At 39.6% G+C, this 17,726-nt stretch overlaps 1 protein-coding gene across 3 annotated transcripts; it reads right to left on the reverse strand.

Annotated features, from left to right (window-relative positions):
• Positions 1-226: 226 nt before the first annotated feature.
• On the reverse strand, positions 227-15,268 carry LOC134336886 (troponin C, skeletal muscle-like). Of its 3 annotated transcripts, XM_063031512.1 has the most exons (6): positions 15,169-15,266; positions 7,663-7,720; positions 2,819-2,962; positions 2,245-2,359; positions 802-938; positions 227-684 (listed from the first exon to the last, which is right to left on the reverse strand). In XM_063031512.1, the coding sequence occupies exons 1-6, from the start codon at positions 15,169-15,171 to the stop codon at positions 653-655; spliced, it is 489 nt and encodes a 162-aa protein (XP_062887582.1). In that variant the 5' UTR covers positions 15,172-15,266; the 3' UTR covers positions 227-652. The 3 variants fall into 3 exon arrangements, with proteins under 3 accessions (XP_062887582.1, XP_062887568.1, XP_062887577.1); XM_063031498.1 differs by lacking the exon at positions 227-684 and having other exon boundaries at positions 746-938; positions 15,169-15,268; XM_063031507.1 differs by lacking the exons at positions 227-684; positions 15,169-15,266 and adding an exon at positions 12,751-12,893 and having other exon boundaries at positions 746-938.
• Between the last annotated feature and the right edge of the window lie 2,458 nt (positions 15,269-17,726).

The raw sequence follows: 17,726 nt of genomic DNA on the forward strand, positions 1-17,726 counted from the left end.
CATACTTTTCATAACTTCAAATTTAAATTAATAGGCCTAATAGTTACAACAAGTAGCTGAGTAAACTTTCACAAATACCAGTGAAGTGTTCTATTGTCTGTGAGATATAAAGGCAGATCAGGAAGAACCTGTGGAAAGTTGCAATTGGCGTCTGTTGATAATTAAGAATAATAACCAGGACACTTTTAAGCATGTCAGGCACTCAATAATTGCAACAACAACTGGCTGAAAAAATGACATTAATTTTATTGGGAAAAGGTTTGGAATATGTGGTACTGTGTTCTAGACTGCTGGCAAAATCATTAAGAGTTTCGTACATAGAATGTTGCTTCTTCCTCTGCAGGGGTGAATTGTAGCGACAATGCTAGCAATTTCAGAGTATAGGTCAATTATGTCTAATTTTGCATTTGATGCAGCGATCACATTCCTTTCAAATGTCTGATGATTGGTTAGCTACAGAAGAGCATGAGAAATGTGGGACGAGATACTGTACAGTAAGCTATGTGTTCTAATTTATTTAAATGTGATCTTGAAGAGAGGCTGAGCCGAAAGCCAGAAGTAATGGTTTTTGCAGAGCAGGAGATGGAAGATGACATTTTAAAAGGTTTCTGAAGAAATGAGATGCTGATGGTTGTTGAGGAATGTTGTTCATTTACTGGACATTTTCCATCAATTTCACCCATTCTGAAATGAAGGAAGAAAGGAAAGAAAAGAAGTTTGATTGAGTTTAGCTTCATTGACATGGCTAAAAGATAAGTATTTCAACCAATATTTTATTTACTTTTGTAGTTGTATACAAACCATCAAAGTCTAGTTTGCCATCGCTGTTTCTGTCACCCTCCTTCATGAGTTCATCAATTTCCTCTTCTGTGATGTGCTCTCCAGCTTCTTTAATTAATTCCCAAAGCTCATCCCGTTCAATGAAACCATCAGCGTTCCTGTGGACAAGGTAAGCATTTGGAGAAGTGTGTTACATGGATTGGAAAACAGTTACAGAAAATAAATAGTGTCAGAATAAATAGGTCGTTTGCAAAGGCCATAAGTATTTAACTAGTAGAATTGCCCAAGAGCCATTCTTGCCTCTCACTTAATTAGTGACCAACAAAGTCTATGTATTCTGATTTTCCAACGACATTAAATTAAATAGTAGGGCATGCTATTATGAGGATATTTGGATGCTGCAATGGGATATAGAAATATTGGATGAGTAGGTGAAAATTAGCAAATGGAGTTTAATGTAAGAATATGTAAGGTCATGCACTATGGAAAAAGCAATCAAAAGGCAGAATATTGTTTAAATGGAGATGGTTTCAACCAATGTAGTTTGCCTTAGAAGTTAATATATGAGAAAAGACCAGCGTTCGTTTAGCCTCCCTTCTTGTAGTCACATAACATAGTGAAAATGGAGTCAGTGGTTAACCTTATTAATATTTTCAACTATTGAGCCTACAATTAACCTAGGGATTTTCATTAGAATTCTCCAGCAATGATGAGCTCTGGAATGATAGATTTACTTCCATACGTATATATATATATATGCTGAATCATGTTGCAAGTTACTCAAATTGATTATCCTAAAATATTATGCCTTCTATTCTGACAGTACACAAAACCATTCCCTTGATCTTCAACATGCATGGTTATTATTAATGGATACATGAATATGCCCAAAAATAAAATTCAATATAAAATCATAAAATATTAGATGTGTTTGAAATAGAATATTTATTATGTCTCCCAACTGTCTGACACAGCATATGCTTTTCTGGTTATGCAAGATATCAGAGACAATTAGCCTTCAATACCCAAAGCATTGGCTGTTCCTGAACCCCGGCAGTCCAGTCCCCACTAGTTATAGTCAGTATTCCTGCTTCATTCTGCTCAGCTTTTTGATAATGTAAAGGTCTTTAAAAAGGCTCTTTTTAGCACTATTGCCTCATTGCCAACTTGATTCTAAACCTGTCGAAATCAATAATTCAAAGTAATGGAAACATGGGATTATACATGGCCCTGGGAACTCCGCACTGGGCAACAGCTCTCTCTCAGTTCCTTATAATGTTCCTGTATGAGAGATTATGAAAATTGCTTTTCTGCTAGTGCTCACAAGCCAGCATCTTAAAGTGCTCTTTTTGCTCAGAGACTTGTTGCTTCTCTGACAGAAAGTATGTCCTGACACAGAAAGAGATATTCTGTCAAGTTTAGGATTCGTTTTTAACCATGAAGGTCATCAAAGGTCGAACTCACCTGTCAAATATGCGAAAGAACTCTGCCAACTCTTCTTCAGTTTTTCCTTTTGCCTCCTCTTTCATCTGGCGCACCATCATCACCAAGAACTCTTCAAAGTCAATGGTGCCACTTCCTGTGATACATTGTGCACAAGATGATAAGAGGCGCAGGTTACGTAGACAGCCAGAAACTTTTTCCCAGAGTGGAAATGGTTAATATGAGAGGGCATAATTTTAAGGTGATTGGAGGAATATATTGAGGGGTTGTCAGTGGTAAGTTTTTTTACACAGAGCATTGTGGGTGCATGGAATACATTGCCAGGAGTGGTGGTAGGGGAATTGAAAAGATGGTTAGATAGGTTCATAGATGAAAGAAAACGGAGGGCTATGTGGGAAGGAAGTGTTAGATAGTTCTTGGATTGGATTAAAGTGTCGGCACAACATCGTGGGCCAAAGGGCTTGTACCGTGATGTAATGTTCTATGTCTTTGTTCTAAATGGGCAGTAAATTATAACAGTTTGGTTCACTGTTAACCACCAGCATTTGAGAACCCACCACCTATTTGAGATTGCTATCAACAAATGCTTTCTTACCATCTTCATCCACTTCCTCAATGATGGCATCCAGTTCTTCCCTGGTGGGGTTTTGCCCCAGGATTCTCATCACCTGTCCCAACTCTCTGGTGCTGATATCACCACCGCCATCAGCATCAAACATGTCGAATGCGGCCTTAAACTCTATAGAACAAAATGCAAATAATTAGTGTCACGTCACTTACTTTTTAATTCTTCTTATCCCATGAATTAACCTACTGAATCTCATCTGGACTACTTCCAATGTGTGTATTTATCTATGAATGCACATCCTTGCATAATAAACTCATTCATAAGGCCAGTGATGTTGTGGGGATGGAACTGGACTCTCTGATGGTGGTGTCTGAAAAAAGGATGCTGTCCAAGTTACATGCCATCTTGGACAATGTCTCCCATCCACTACATAATGTACTGGGTGGGCACAGGAGTACATTCAGCCAGAGACTCTTTCCACCGAGATGCAACACAGAGCGTCATAGGAAGTCATTCCTGCCTGTGGCCATCAAACTTTACAACTCCTCCCTTGGAGGGTCAGACACCCCGAGCCAATAGGCTGGTCCTGGACTTATTTCCTGGCATAATTTACATATTACTATTTAACTATTTATGGTTTTATTACTTTTTAATTATTTATAGTGCAACTGTAACGAAAACCAATTTCCCCCAGGATCAATAAAGTATGACAATGACTATGACTATGACTAATATTTTGCGTGCAGTTTGAGGAAGGAGATTACTTTCCTGGAGCACAACAACAGACCAGTCAGTGCAACCAGTTACCTTTATCTTCTACTCAAGTTTTATGTAGGACTTTTGCCACCTGAGGTTTGACAAGCTTGTGGGCAACCAAGTCATTAGTCATGGAAAGTAAAGTGTACTACTCTGCACTGATTAGGGAAAAATCAGATTAATGCAAGTCAGAGATGTGACATGTTTTCTGATCATCGGCAACTGGACAATTCCAAATCTTACTAATTCCTGTCACACATTTTATTTTAATGCCTGCTTTTTCCCCCTATCTGCAAGCCTTCACTATACTACCACACCACCATCACTGATTATCTGTTATTACCTTCATTTATGCTTAAATGGCCTCTAGTATCTCAAGTGTGACCGACATTATTATTCACACAGCCCCCGCATGCTTACGCTTATCTGAATCAAAGGCGGAAGGCTAACCTTTCAGTCCCCTACAACACTCAAGTGGGGTTGCATGGTCCACGTGGTTGCCATAATTCAAGCAGTGCTGGTGCACTGACCCTGCGTCTAAGAAACCCAGGACATGCTCTGACGGAAGACAAAGTGAGCCTTTGTTTCCAGCCTCCACAGGCATTTGAATACTTTTTACAGACACCCAGAGAGAAAAATAAAAATGATTAGATTTTAGGTAAATAACTAGTGTGACAAGAATCCACATAGATTAAAATGTAGCTGTCCTGTGCTGGCACCAGTGGAATCAGCAGTTGGTCTGCCACCCGATTTCAGGAAAGAGAGAAATAAGGAAAATAATGGAGCAGCATTTGGAGATGTGTAATGAAGGGACGGGAGAGAGAGTAACAGAAAGAGAGCTGTCAAGAGCAGCTCCCCCTTTGAACCCTGAACTGTTTGAAATGATGGTCAGGCGATACCCCAGCAGGGGGATAAAAAGGGACAGGTTCGCTAAGGCAGGACACACACGACACCCGAGGTAACGAGACCCTGGAAGCGGTGCGCCTCTCACAAGTCGGTGGGAAGCCTTTGGCCGGCTGATCGCGGGATCAAGCCTTAGACACTCAGGGTGGAAAGGCACGATCGGCGGGAACCTGGTGTGTGTCCACCCTTGCCTGGGTGCCAGGTTCAACGCAGGGAAACGATCATATCCGGAAACGGAGGGGTCACGGTCGGTGACCTCAGATGACATCACAAAGGACTCGCCCGAAAGCTGACGCGAAGGTCTGTGTGGAAGCTGTGTTGAATATTCATTCGTTTTGCTCTCTCTCTCCTTCCCCCCACTGTCCATCGCCACGGCAACGATTACTGCAAACTGAACTAAATTGAACTGAACTTTGTGTCACTTTGAAACTAGTCATTTGCCCCTAGACAACAATAGAGCTTGATTGATCCTGTTATCTTAATTCTGTGCACATGTGTGTTTATCATTGCTGAACTGTTGCACTTATTATCCTTTTGATTAGAGTACTGTGTTGCTTGTTTCTTTAATAAAACTTTCTTAGTTCTAGTAATCCAGACTCCAACTGAGTGATCCATTTCTGCTGGTTTGGCAACCCAGTTACGGGGTACGTAACACTAGAAAGTTAAATTAAAATATTTATTAAAAATTTAAATCACTGGAAGTATTTGTAAATATTAAATTGGAGGAAAATATTTTTAAAAGCTTACTTTTGCTTCTCAACCTGCAAGTCTAGAACCCCACTCAATTCTCAGATTTTTCTTTACTTCACTCTTTTCCCAGTAAGGTAATAAGATCCACCTTCCCCAAGTGTATGACTTGACACTTCCCTGTATTAATTACGTTTCTGAAATATCCATAGAAATCAATTAACAGGCTCCCTGTAAAAGTAGATGAAGAATTAGAATTGGAATTTGGAATTTGGAATTGGAATAGGGAATAGGGAATTGGATTATTATTGTCCACCTCTGGTGGAATTGACATTTTTATGTGCGGATTCATTCCTGTATTATTCAGACAGACTATTAGCTGGATATCTTGTATAACAAATTGAGCATAAAATCAGTATTGTACACTGTCTACTTCAAGATCAAGGAAAACTTCAAGTTTATTGTTGCAGGCTTATACACACAGGGTATAAAGGTCATGAAAATTAGTTTTTTTGCAATACCAGCCCAGTATCTTGTATATGTAACAAACATAAATTAACAAAAACTTAAATTAACATAAATTATCCATAACTTCTTGGCAAAGGTAAACATAATGATATTAGTGTAAGCTGGGAGAGGGAGAGAACGTTAGACATAATTAACAGCATAATATGCGTAACTCCAGACTTGTTAACTGGATGTGTGATCTACTCTCACCAAAAGGGATACAGAGTGAATATGCATGTACAACAAACACTAATTTGGAACTGAAGTTTTATCTGTAATAGCTACAAAAATGTGGAAATCATAGTATATGGAGTCATGTTGCATCTTAGAAAATAAGTACTGCTTGTAATGTGTGTTGACTTTCTGAGACAGGTCCAACCCAGTAAATACTTTGGCTTCTGACAATTTAGTACCGATTCTGATATGGATGCAAAGGATACTTGGTTCACACACACAAAGGAACTCAACAAGTCAGGCATCTCCTATGGAGAGGAATAAACAATCGGTGTTTCAAACCAAGAATCTTCTTCAGGACTCAAAAGGTATTGGTCATTGTCTGTGGCTTGGTTGAGGTTTACCTTAAAATGTCTCTATGGCTACATAGTGTTGTTTGATTTGAGCACCACAACAGTGGATGTTGGACAGTCACTGTGTTGTTTCCACCAAGAGCCCTCCCTCTACCTTCAGTGCATTGTACAGGCCTTCAGTAGGGGTTTGCACTAGAATGCCATGATGTTCAGCCTGATGCGTATGTGGGCTTCATATCCCTATAATGGCAGTATATCAAACTTGCAATAAATCACCTTAACTAGCAGTGGTTGCAATGCAGTCACACTAGATACAACTTGACAATTAGCGTTCAATCTTTGACCCTATCTTTCCTTTAGAGAATTTTTTTGTGTAGTTAGCTACTCTAATTGGTGAATTTGCCAATTATAGTAGCTAACTGTATAAATTAACAACACATTGTATCTGGTCTTGCATTTTCTGTGTATCACCAAAATAGTTCCTTCACCTCTTTTTATACAGAGCTGATCATCCATCAGCTCTGTTAATGTACCGGACATTGACCTCAGCCCTCATTTTAGAAACAGTAGGTTTTCTATTATTACTGGTATTGGCATTTATACAGTTTTAAGCAAGGCTGCAGACTGACTGCAGGGACACCCAAGTTTCTTCTTCATTGGCTTTTATTGCCTCAATTGTTTCCCTGAGAAACATTTCTCATTCTTCTGTTTAAGGACTGAAAGACTCTCAAGTTTTATCCCAATTCAATGGCTCAATATAACAAAATTGACTCTAAGCTGCAATCTTGCACTGTCACCATTTTAATACTTGCCAAGTTTAACTAAACAAACTCATAGACTGACCTTTAATATTTACATGCACGCACCTATGTTCCTGCTTATTTGCTTTGAATATACAGGTTAATGTAAAAGTGACTCACCCCTACCAACATGTGTATACAGCCACTGAACCTCATTATTTCAAGTGGCTTGTATTCCTTTTCTTTCCTTCCCTGTGCCAATGTTGGCTGTATACCTGTGAGTTCCCATGCAGTATTACAAAGGAAATACATAGAGCTCTAAAGGTGTATCTGGCTTATTCAAGGTTCTTGGGCTGAACACAAACTGACATCATAAACACATGGTCAAATATGACACACACATTAAACTGACTGACATTTATAACTTGCTGCAGATCTGAATTTTTGTGCCAACTAGGGTCCCATCCCAAAGGCAGTTTCCCCTCACCTGTTCCCCCCACCCACCCCTACTACAGAGCAGCTTTCTTTCAGCACTGTTTTGAAATGAAATATAAACCCACAACTTTCTAAAAGAGGTGAGAAAACTACTCAAAAGAAATGAAAAGCTTGTGCACTAATTCCAACTACAATGATGTGCTGGAATACAACAGGCTATCTGATTACCAGCTTCCAACTTGAAGGTGAGATCTGCAGTCATATATTGAATTTGCTGCAATAATAATTAGTCAACTGTATTTTATCTTCCACTCACCAGCGATCATTTCCTCGCTGAGGTAAGACCTCGCATCTGCTTGTTGTTCTGTCATTGGCTGAAAGAGAAGAGAACTGTTTTAGTAACATGAGGCACACACAACCACATCGTATTCTGAGCTTGGAATAATCTGCATAGTGAGCTTCCAAGTAAGATAAAAACAAATCTGCACATCATAATTGAACCATTTTTTTCCTTTAGATGTATCTACTGATACCACCCTGAAGTTTCAAAAAAGTTTTAGTGGCACAGCTATTGGAGACACTGCCTCCAAGTGAGAGATCTGGGCTTAATCGTGACCTTGGGCGCTGTCTGCGTGCAGTTTGCGTGCTTTCACTGTGAATTGGGCGTGTCTCTTCTCGGTGCTCCAGTTTCCTCTCATGCCCCAAATACCTGCAGGTTGGTGGCTGTAAATTGTCCCAAGTGTGCAGGTGAGGCAATTGGAAGGGATTTGGCAAGAATGGGGAAAGGGAAAGAACGGGATTAATGTAGGATTGGTCTAAGTGTATGGCAGACTCGATGGGCTCTAGAGGTCCTGTTTCTGTGCTATATAACTCCAGGACCAAGAGACTTCTACTCTTCAGCTCGAGAGGTTCAAATATGCACCGAGTGTTATGTTGACTTTTGGCTTCAGTGACTGATGCCTTTTCACTTTCTGTTTTGATACAATAAGTGGCTGCATGAAGCCAGACTTAACATCAAACAGGAGGTGATCTCCTATGTTTATCCAACAGCAAAGATTATTTTATTATTAAGTCATGATTCTCTTCACAGCAAGTGGCTGCAGAAGTTCATCTTCTGAACTCCACCCAAAATATTCAACAATTCTTTAACTTTTTCAGGTGCTGAAGGGAGCTGATGTGTTGTTTGAATTACTGTTTTTATTTTTTTAAAGTTCAGCTTTCTCCATTGATGGAGTAAAACTTCAACCTTTCAAGTTCAAAGCAGATCCACCTTTCAACTGATCATGGCTGGTGCATATCTCCCTTCCATATTGGGTTTCCTTTTCATGGAAGTGATAATTTTTGTGAATTTTTAACTCTATTCTGTCAGCCACGATCTAATCAATTAACTGTTTCCTAAAGGGAACAACATTCTTGTATTTGCCCTGTTTAAACCAGTTATGATCTCACGCACCTCTATCAAACCTTTCTTCACCTTTCTTAACTCAAACAAAACAAGCCCAGCCTGTCTTAGGGTTAAAGGACTGTGTATGTGCATTGGGGGGGGGGGGGGGTGGAGGCAGGGGTCGGGCTTGTTTTGTTGTTGTTGTTGTTTTGTTGCTTGTCGTGTTCTGCCAAGCATTGTGGGCATGCTAAGTTGGCTCTGGAATGAGTGACGAGATTTATGGGCTGCCCCAGCACCTCCCTCAGGTTAGTGGTTGTTAACGCAAATGACGCATTTCATTGTATGTTTCGATGTACACATGATAAGTAAACTTGAATCTTGAACCTCTCTAGCCTAATCTAATGGCTGCCAATGGAAACTGTAAATTTAAAAGTACAAAAGATAATGCTGGAAACACTCAGCAGTTTGGGCAGCAACTGTGGAAGGTAAAACGGCCAACATTGCAGGTTGAAGATCCTTCATCAGAACTAAGAATTGGAAGCATTAACTCAGTTTCTCTTTCCACAGCTGCTGCCAGATCTACTCAGTGTTTCCAGTAGTTGAAACTACTTGTTCCCAGAACTATTCCAGTGCATCATAGGCGTCCATTTTAGGCATAGTTGTCCAGCTGTGTCATTAGCAGATAGCATGCATATTCAATATGCAATACATTCAGCTACCAAAATATTAGATACCTTATAAAGTGGCCACTGAGTGTTTGTTCATGGTCTTCTACTGCTGTAGCCCATGCACTTCAAGGTTTGACATGTTGTGCATTCAGAGATGCTCTTCTGCATCTGTGGTTACTGTCACCTTCCTGTCAGCTTGAACCTGTCTGACCATTCTCCTCTGACTTCTCTCAGTAACAAGGCATTTTCACCCACAGAACTGCCACTCACTGATTTTTTTTTTTGTTTCTCACACCATTCTCTGTAAACTCCAGAGACTGTTGTATGTGGAAATCACAGGAGATCAGCAATATCTGAGACAGTCGAACCACCTTGTCTGGCACTGATAATCGTTTCAGGTTCAAAGTCACTTACATCACATTTCTTCCCCATTCTGACGTTTGGTTTGAACAACTGCAACTGGACTTCTTGGCCATGTCTGCACGTTTTTATGCATTGAGTTACTGCCACATGCTTGGCTGATAGAAATGTGCATTAACAAGCAAGTGTACCTAATAAAGTGGCCACTGAGTGTGACTTCAGTGCTTTAGTCTTTTGATGCAAGACTCTCAGACTCCATATAAAAAACTGGCCAGACAACAAACATTCTCTGGTACTTACAAAAAGTTGGGCACATTGCCCTATGTTTTCTGTTCTGTTACAGAACATTCAGAATATATTGACACTCTTTATTCTGTCTGTCAAAGTGTATCACCTCAAACTGTCCAGTCTCTCTATGCCCCTTTCCAGAACACTACTATCCTTATCCATGTATACCACTCTTCAAACCCTTGTGCCATCTACAAATTTTGAAGTTTTACTCTACATCCTCATTCCTAAGCTAATAGTATAAATGTGAAAATCAGAGCGGCCAAAATTGATCCCTAGGAAACATTTCTGTCCACCATCTCCTAGTCTGGGAAACAACAATTTAGCACTATTCTTTGCTTTCTGTCTCTGAATCTATTCCACATTCTTAATTCCACAGGACTCAGTTTTGTTAACCAGTCTATTGCATATGCCTTTATTGAATGACCACTGAAACTCTATGTAACCACCAACTATTGCAGTTCATTCCATGAGCCATCATCGTTGCCTCTTCAAATATAAAAATAAATCAACCCAGTTACACAGAACAAATGATTTCAATCAGGGTGGCTGTACTCTATCACCTCAAACTTCTTCCTTTGTCAATTATTTTAATTCCTTGTTCACTATAGATGATTAACTGTTGGTTGAACCCGCATTCAACATAAAGTAGAAGTATCACCCCAAACTGGGAAGATGAATGTCATGCAATGCTCCTGAAACTTTCTACAGTTAATTCCTCTGGCTGGTTAACTTTGAATATATATTGCACATTTTTTCCAAAAATGAGATTCTCTTTTACCAGGTAAAATACCAGGTTTATACACAATACCAGGTTTATTTGGACACACCAAATTCAATGCAAACACACGCCTGCAATGCATTGCCCTGATAGTTTTCTTACTGCTATGATCATTCAATAAATGGCAGTAAATACCATGATCCACTAGATCACAGCCCAATCTTAGTCCAGTATTCGCCACAGCCAAGGAGTCTCTGCTTCTATAAATGGTAGTTCTAGCAGTAGAGTCTTAAAATCTTGTGACTAAATTTAGCTCAAGACATTGCAGCCCATCTTGTAACCTTTTACAGATGCTCCCTTCAGAAACTCCTGAGAACAGTCATCTCCTGCTTCTTTTATTACATTTGGCATTTTTCCAATGCAAAATCGGCATCTTAGGATATAATAGTGTTTTAGTCCTTGTTGACTTGCATGCCAAGCCATCTAAAAAAGATAAAGATGATCCAACACCTGAAATTGTGTTTTTATTATATCAGTTTTCAGCAATCTGAATTTCATTAAGTTAAGGAATATGAAAACAATAGTATTTAATGTCTTTCTCAAATTGTCATTGAGAAGATGGTATCCAGTGTCTAAATGTATTCTAATTCCAGGATCTGGACACTTCAAGAGATGAAGGAGCCACAATACATACTCAATTCATACATCTGTCTGCTGAGTTGATTTTAAAAATGTGTATTTTGGAGAAGCCTTTGCAAGTTTTCCCATTACATTGTATGTGGAATCTGAGATGTCTCATGTGGTAAATGCTTTTACCCCTGGGGGCATCAGGTTTCTCAATGATCCAGACAAATGAACAACATTCTGTCATCTTTCTGAAATGTCTTCATGTAACTTTGGTGAGTCAGGAAATCAATCACTCAGTGTAGAATATGGTTAATAGTGTTAGTAACAGGGATGATCCATTGATTTTTTTAGTCACTGATGGGCATGTTGACAACAGCCCTGTTCAATCACATCTTAGTTTAGTTGTTCGTTTGGATCTGATCCTCTTTCTAAATCAATCGCTCATTTTTGACAAATGATGCTCCCTTAATGTTCTGTTTTATTCTCAAGTTTTGAAATGCCCTTCCCTTTGGCATTTGTGGTGACAACAACCCCTCACAGTATGATTCAACCAGTGCCACGGTAACACACTGTGTTCCCACAGCAGCAAGCCCAGTCTATCACCTTCTAAACCAAAGAGAGATGTGGCAAGTTCCATAAACTGAGCATTTAGTAAGAGAGCAAGGAAGGGATGATCAGTATACAGGCACGGGACGGTGCAAATTCAGCCCAAAACCTAAATCTTCATCCCAAATAAACTGATCTACACTGCAAAATCGATTAACCATTTCACTTCCTCTGCCCCTGAATATTTTTCTCGAAGCAAAAACAAATGCATCGAAAGCGCTACACAAAATCAGTAATGCATTGGAGAAGTGGATAAATATCCTAATCCCAATGCCAAAAAAAAGGAAATAATTTGGAGGTGGGTGAATTAATCAAAATTTGTCAGCTGTCTGTATATAAAATCACATCTTCATACTGCCAATAATAACACCAAACAAAACAACATTTATTTAACATGAATTTCAAGTTTGCAATCCATTTAAAATAAACTTAAACTTTTCAGTTTCAGCCTCTCACCAGTCACTTAGCGCAACATACATTTTACACACCACGCAAAAAAAAACACGACCGATGAACACCTGTGAACTCGACTCATAAATCCCGAGGCTTCTCCATTCTTGAGGTTCCTTCCAAGCAGTGGGAATATGCCCGGGACGATTTGGCTTACTGTTATGTTCAAGAGCGTTGCAGAAAAGCAAAGGTGCACATTTCGTCAATAATCATTGGAACAAAGTCCTTCCAAGCTATTTATTCCAACCCTTCGTTTTGCCATAAATATGTTGGGGAAAGACGGACAAAGTAATTTCTTACCTCGGCTTTTATTTTTGACAGCCTCTACTCCTGACTTCGGCAGCAGCAACAATATTAATGTCACTTGGTCTGTAAATTTACCTTAGTAAACTAGCCGACGTCGGCTTTCTCCAACAGCAAATCAGCTTGGGGTGAGAGGGGAATATTCTGCTGAGTACGCAGAAAAGATGCAGGAAGCAAAGTGTGGAACGGAGAACATCCGGATCACACTGCAACTGTATAAAAGATGCAGATTTAGAAGCAAATTTAACCTCCCCCGTCTGTCGATAAACTGGCCAGATTATGTGCAATGCTAGAATTACACATTTCTCGATTTTTTTCCCTAATAACATCGCCGGAGGTAGTATTGGGGAGAGTACAGACATGTTGCTGGGAGTGAGTTGGGTTTTAGGTATCTCACCTATGTTCTAGTAACGACGTTTCACTCGTCCAGATTGGGCACATTGTTCATAAGAAGCACGGTATTTGAAAATGACCTTGATAGCCCGCATGGGCAAGGTGGGCCGAATGGCCTGTATCTGTGCTTTATGATTCTATGAGGTACATGGATGCCACAGGCACAAGGTATCTGTAGATGCTTGAAATTCAGAGTAGCGCACACAAAATGCTTGAGGAACTCAACAAGTCAAGCAGCGTCTATGGAAAGGAATAAACAGTCGACCTTTCGGGGTGAAGTGTCTCGGCCCGAAACGTCGGCTCTTTATTCCTCTCCAATAGATGCTGACTGACCTGCTGAGTTTCTCCAGCATTTTTTGGTATGTTAACATGTTATGTTGTATGACAGCACACTCAACGGTGGATGAAAGAAAATGATTTAATAACAGTTATATGACTGTTTCAGTTCTATGGCAATATCAATAATTCAATAATCCCATAACTCGGACTAGATTCTGAGTCTGAAGATTCACTGGGTGGCAGTAGATATCACAAAGGCAGATTTCGTGCCTCAACGGGACGGTCCCGCAAGGCAAGAATATATCAGATATTTTTAACTGGAAGAATTAATCCACGCCATATAGGGAAAACTCCTCCAGCGGAGGTTTAAATTAATCAGGAGAGAGCCTGCAGTTTGAAGTGATCAGCAAGTTTGGATACATGTGGTGTGCCGACAGGCTGACAATGTTGCACGTTTTATTTGATACGCACCGCCGTTATTTTAATATCCAGTTAAATCAGCGTTCCTTTAATGTAGTCAGCCTAAGTCTGAGGTTTTATCCAGTCAATACGACAAATTGCCATTTGTTTGTATACTCACTTTTCTTTCAATCAATGAGAATGTTTGTCGATGTTCTCAGCAGAGTATCAGCACATAATTTGTCATAAGTACTCAGGAGTGTTTAATATGATTTTGGAGGATGGAATAAAGTTATAACCAGGTGGTCTTTTTTTTAATTGTGCTGTTGAAATGCAACGTGTCTACAAAACAGACGGGTCCCACCACTCGCGCTTTTTCTGCGAACATTTCGAAATCTTCTAGCCCTTTAAAGGAGGAGAAGGCGGAAAACGAAGCTCCCAGATGAGCAACTCTCTTAGCTCAGAAACTTTAGCCATAGGAATGTGCCTCGTAAGTGAAGGCGCCCTCCGTTTCACACTATTTATAACGCGAATCTTAGACTTTTTATCTGTTTCGCTTGCTCTTCCACGTACAGCAGATCGGCTGGAGCTCCCAGTGAAAATCACAGTAAACTTGGGGAAAATCGTTTACTTTTTTCATTATTTTAATCTTATCATGCTGATAGGGTTTTGAAAGTAACAGTGCTGAGTTGGGAAGCTGTGCTGAATCGAAGTCTTTGTTTTCTCTGGTAGCGTTTCCTTTGTAGCTATCAATTTGTTGAGAAAACATTGAAATAAATTTCCGTCTAATGCATGCTGGCTATATCGCTTAAATTTGTCTATTGTAAAATGATTTGCAGATGAAAAAAAACATCCTACAACATGCATACTTAAATTTTCAAAATTTACTTTTCGTTTTAAAAAAAAGTACATCAAAGTTACCCTGCTGAAAAATCAGACGTCGACTTTCTGCTCTTACGCCATCCGACGGTTCTACGGAACCTGGTTGCAGGTAACACTACCTTCTCCGTATTGTAGTAAGCACTGGGCGCCCATCACCGTTTGTTGCTGCTGAATTCCTTTCCGTCTGCTTGTTTAGCTTGAATGCCGAATAATTATTTTCTACTGATAATTATCTTTTATTGTAAAGTAGTTTCTGACCCTGGCCATGATATTTTAAAATAATATTTGAATATTTAGATTTGTGCATAGTTACTATCTTTCACTATTTAAATATATATTTATAACTGTATATTATTATATACACCACAGGAGCGATTTCTATACAATCTGGATGAGTTCAGCACGATGCTGCAATAAATGAAACAATAGACTGGAAATATTAATTTAATGACTTTTGCTTACCATTGTCCAGGTTTATTTGGGCGACACAGAAACTCAGGTAAAAATGAAACTCCTCTCCTCCACAACTCCCCACTCGAAAGCAAGACTTTTTTTGTCCTCAGCTTTTAACCTGCCCTCTTTCTTTAATTAGCCGAATGCCCAGTGAGATTTCAGGATCTGTGACCTTGCTTTCTGAAAAGCCAATAGTGAGATTGCCTTTCTGACACGTGTCCTCTTTTAACAACCGAATGAGGGAGGTCACTAGCCGGAAAAATATATAACGTGTCTGATTCAGACCAAATTCCGGGGCATCTCAGGTATGTGACTGTGATTTGAAGAACCATTCGATTTGCTGACTACTTGAAGCCAGTTAAACATTGTTTTATATCATCTTCACTGTTTCCTTCGCATTGCATTATAACATATCATTCGTATCATCAGTTAACAGTATACTCTTGGTACTAAGATGTACGGATAGACGGATCCTTAAATCCTTTAGTAAAGGGATCTCCCATTTCAAGAATTCGAGTTTTAGCCCAGACAGTTACAAGAACAAAGCAAGATTAAAGTAACACAAACGTACGCAATGTTGGAGGAACTCTGCAGGTTAGGCAGCATCAATGGAGATGAATAAAGGACAAGAAGCGTAAGCTTATAAAGCAAAACCGACGAACTGGCAATTAAAAAGGGACATCTTAACACTTCAGTCTCTCCCTTTAGTTCCAGAAGAGTACAAGAAAGTGAGAACTGTATTTGGCTCTTGGGTGCATGGTGAGAACTTTTCAGCATGGGTTGTGTTTGGTCGGGATTAGGAGTCAAAAATTACGACGAAAATAAAGACTTACTGTAATGATTAGCATTGTAAAGGCAGTCGTAGAATGGACCCAGAGCTGCCAATTGTAAACCATACTCCATTCTCTCAGAGCAGCCTATTAAGTGGTAACATTGGATTCACAATGATTGTATGAAAATGCCTTTTAAAATGGGCACAAGCATATACTGATTTCATCATCATGGTGAAATTTTGAAAGAGTAAAACGGCCCGCAGTTTCCACTGGACGGCCACGGAAACTCAAAGAACCCTGCCGTTCGAATTAGTAATAAAGTGCTAACAGAATTTATGTCCCCGAAATGGTCAACTGTTTTAGCAAGTAGTAGGAAGATACATTTTTTTTTTCAAAATGCATCACTTTCCTTCAAAAGAAAGATTCTCTGAATCCCATTACTGGCAGTCATTGAATATTTGGATAAAACACATCAACCCGCCAATAAATGAATTGTATTATGTCTATGCTTCTGGTTTTGATGTAGAAAAATTACTGCAGTCCTTAAGTATGTTATTTTTACTTGTTCTGCTAAGAAGGACACATGATAATGGATGTCAACAAAGCTGGTAATAATTCCCTGGGTGTGAATTATTATCCTGCGGTCGAACTCCGAACGCAATGGCGATTAATAAAACAAATGGTTCACTCACCTTGGTCATGTCGTTCTTCGATTTAAATAACTTCGATTAGTCTTTATTAACTGTGTGTTTTAAAAATCAGAATAAATGTGCAGAAATTCTTTACATTCAACATTGTATTGTTAAATGGAGCTGTTTTCTCTGGAGCGGCGGAGGTCGACGGTAGATCAGATAAGATTATGAGAGACGTCGACATAGCGGACAGGCAGCATTTTTTTTCTAGAGTTGAAATGTCTAATAGCAGAGGGCATACATTTAAGGCGAGAGGGGCTAAGTTCCAAGCAGATGTGAGGGACAAGGATTTTTACACAAAGACTGGTGGGTGTCTGGAATACACAGCCTGGGCGGTGGTAGAGGCAGATGCATTAGGGACTTTTAAGAGTTGCTTAGATAGGCACTTGACTATGAGGGAAATGGAAGGATACGAATATTGTGTAGGCAGAAGGGATGAGTTTAGTTGGCCATTTGATTGGTTCGGCACAATATTGGGGGCCGAAGGGCCCATTCTAGCTCTCTACTGTTCAATGTTCTATGTATCTGTCTTTATTGGGTGGATTTACTGTAAATCTATTGCGGATATTTTAGAGTTCATATTTAATGTGTACGCCTACGTTTGTCTATTACGGGGATACCATATTTGTTAAGGGTATACTGTTAATTGGCTAGGTCAATGCACCTGAATCTGTCTATGATGTGGCAAATTTATCTTTTAGGGAGGTAACTGTATTTGTTCATTCCATGAGTACAAGTATTTGCCCATGTCAGTGTACAATTTACCCGCGAGGGTTCGCTTTTGGATTTGACGATGTTATACCTTTATTTGCCAACAATGGTTTGAAATGACTTTGTCTATACAAATATCCGATATACACCAGGTTTACGGTCCTGACGCAGGATCTCGACTCGAGACAAATCTTTCCCTTTCCTCCCGCCACCACCAACGCCCCCCCCCCCGACCCCCAACAGATGCTGCTCGACCCTCTGATTTTCTCCAGCAATTTTTTTTTGATCCAGATAACAGCAGCTGCGGTTTCTTGTGCCTGCAAAAAATTACCTGTTTTTGCCTTTAAATGTATCTGAATTTCTTTAGCGTGGATATATGGCATTTATTTTT

This window comes from Mobula hypostoma, chromosome 2 (assembly GCF_963921235.1).
Source record: "Mobula hypostoma chromosome 2, sMobHyp1.1, whole genome shotgun sequence".
NCBI lineage: Eukaryota > Metazoa > Chordata > Chondrichthyes > Myliobatiformes > Myliobatidae > Mobula > Mobula hypostoma.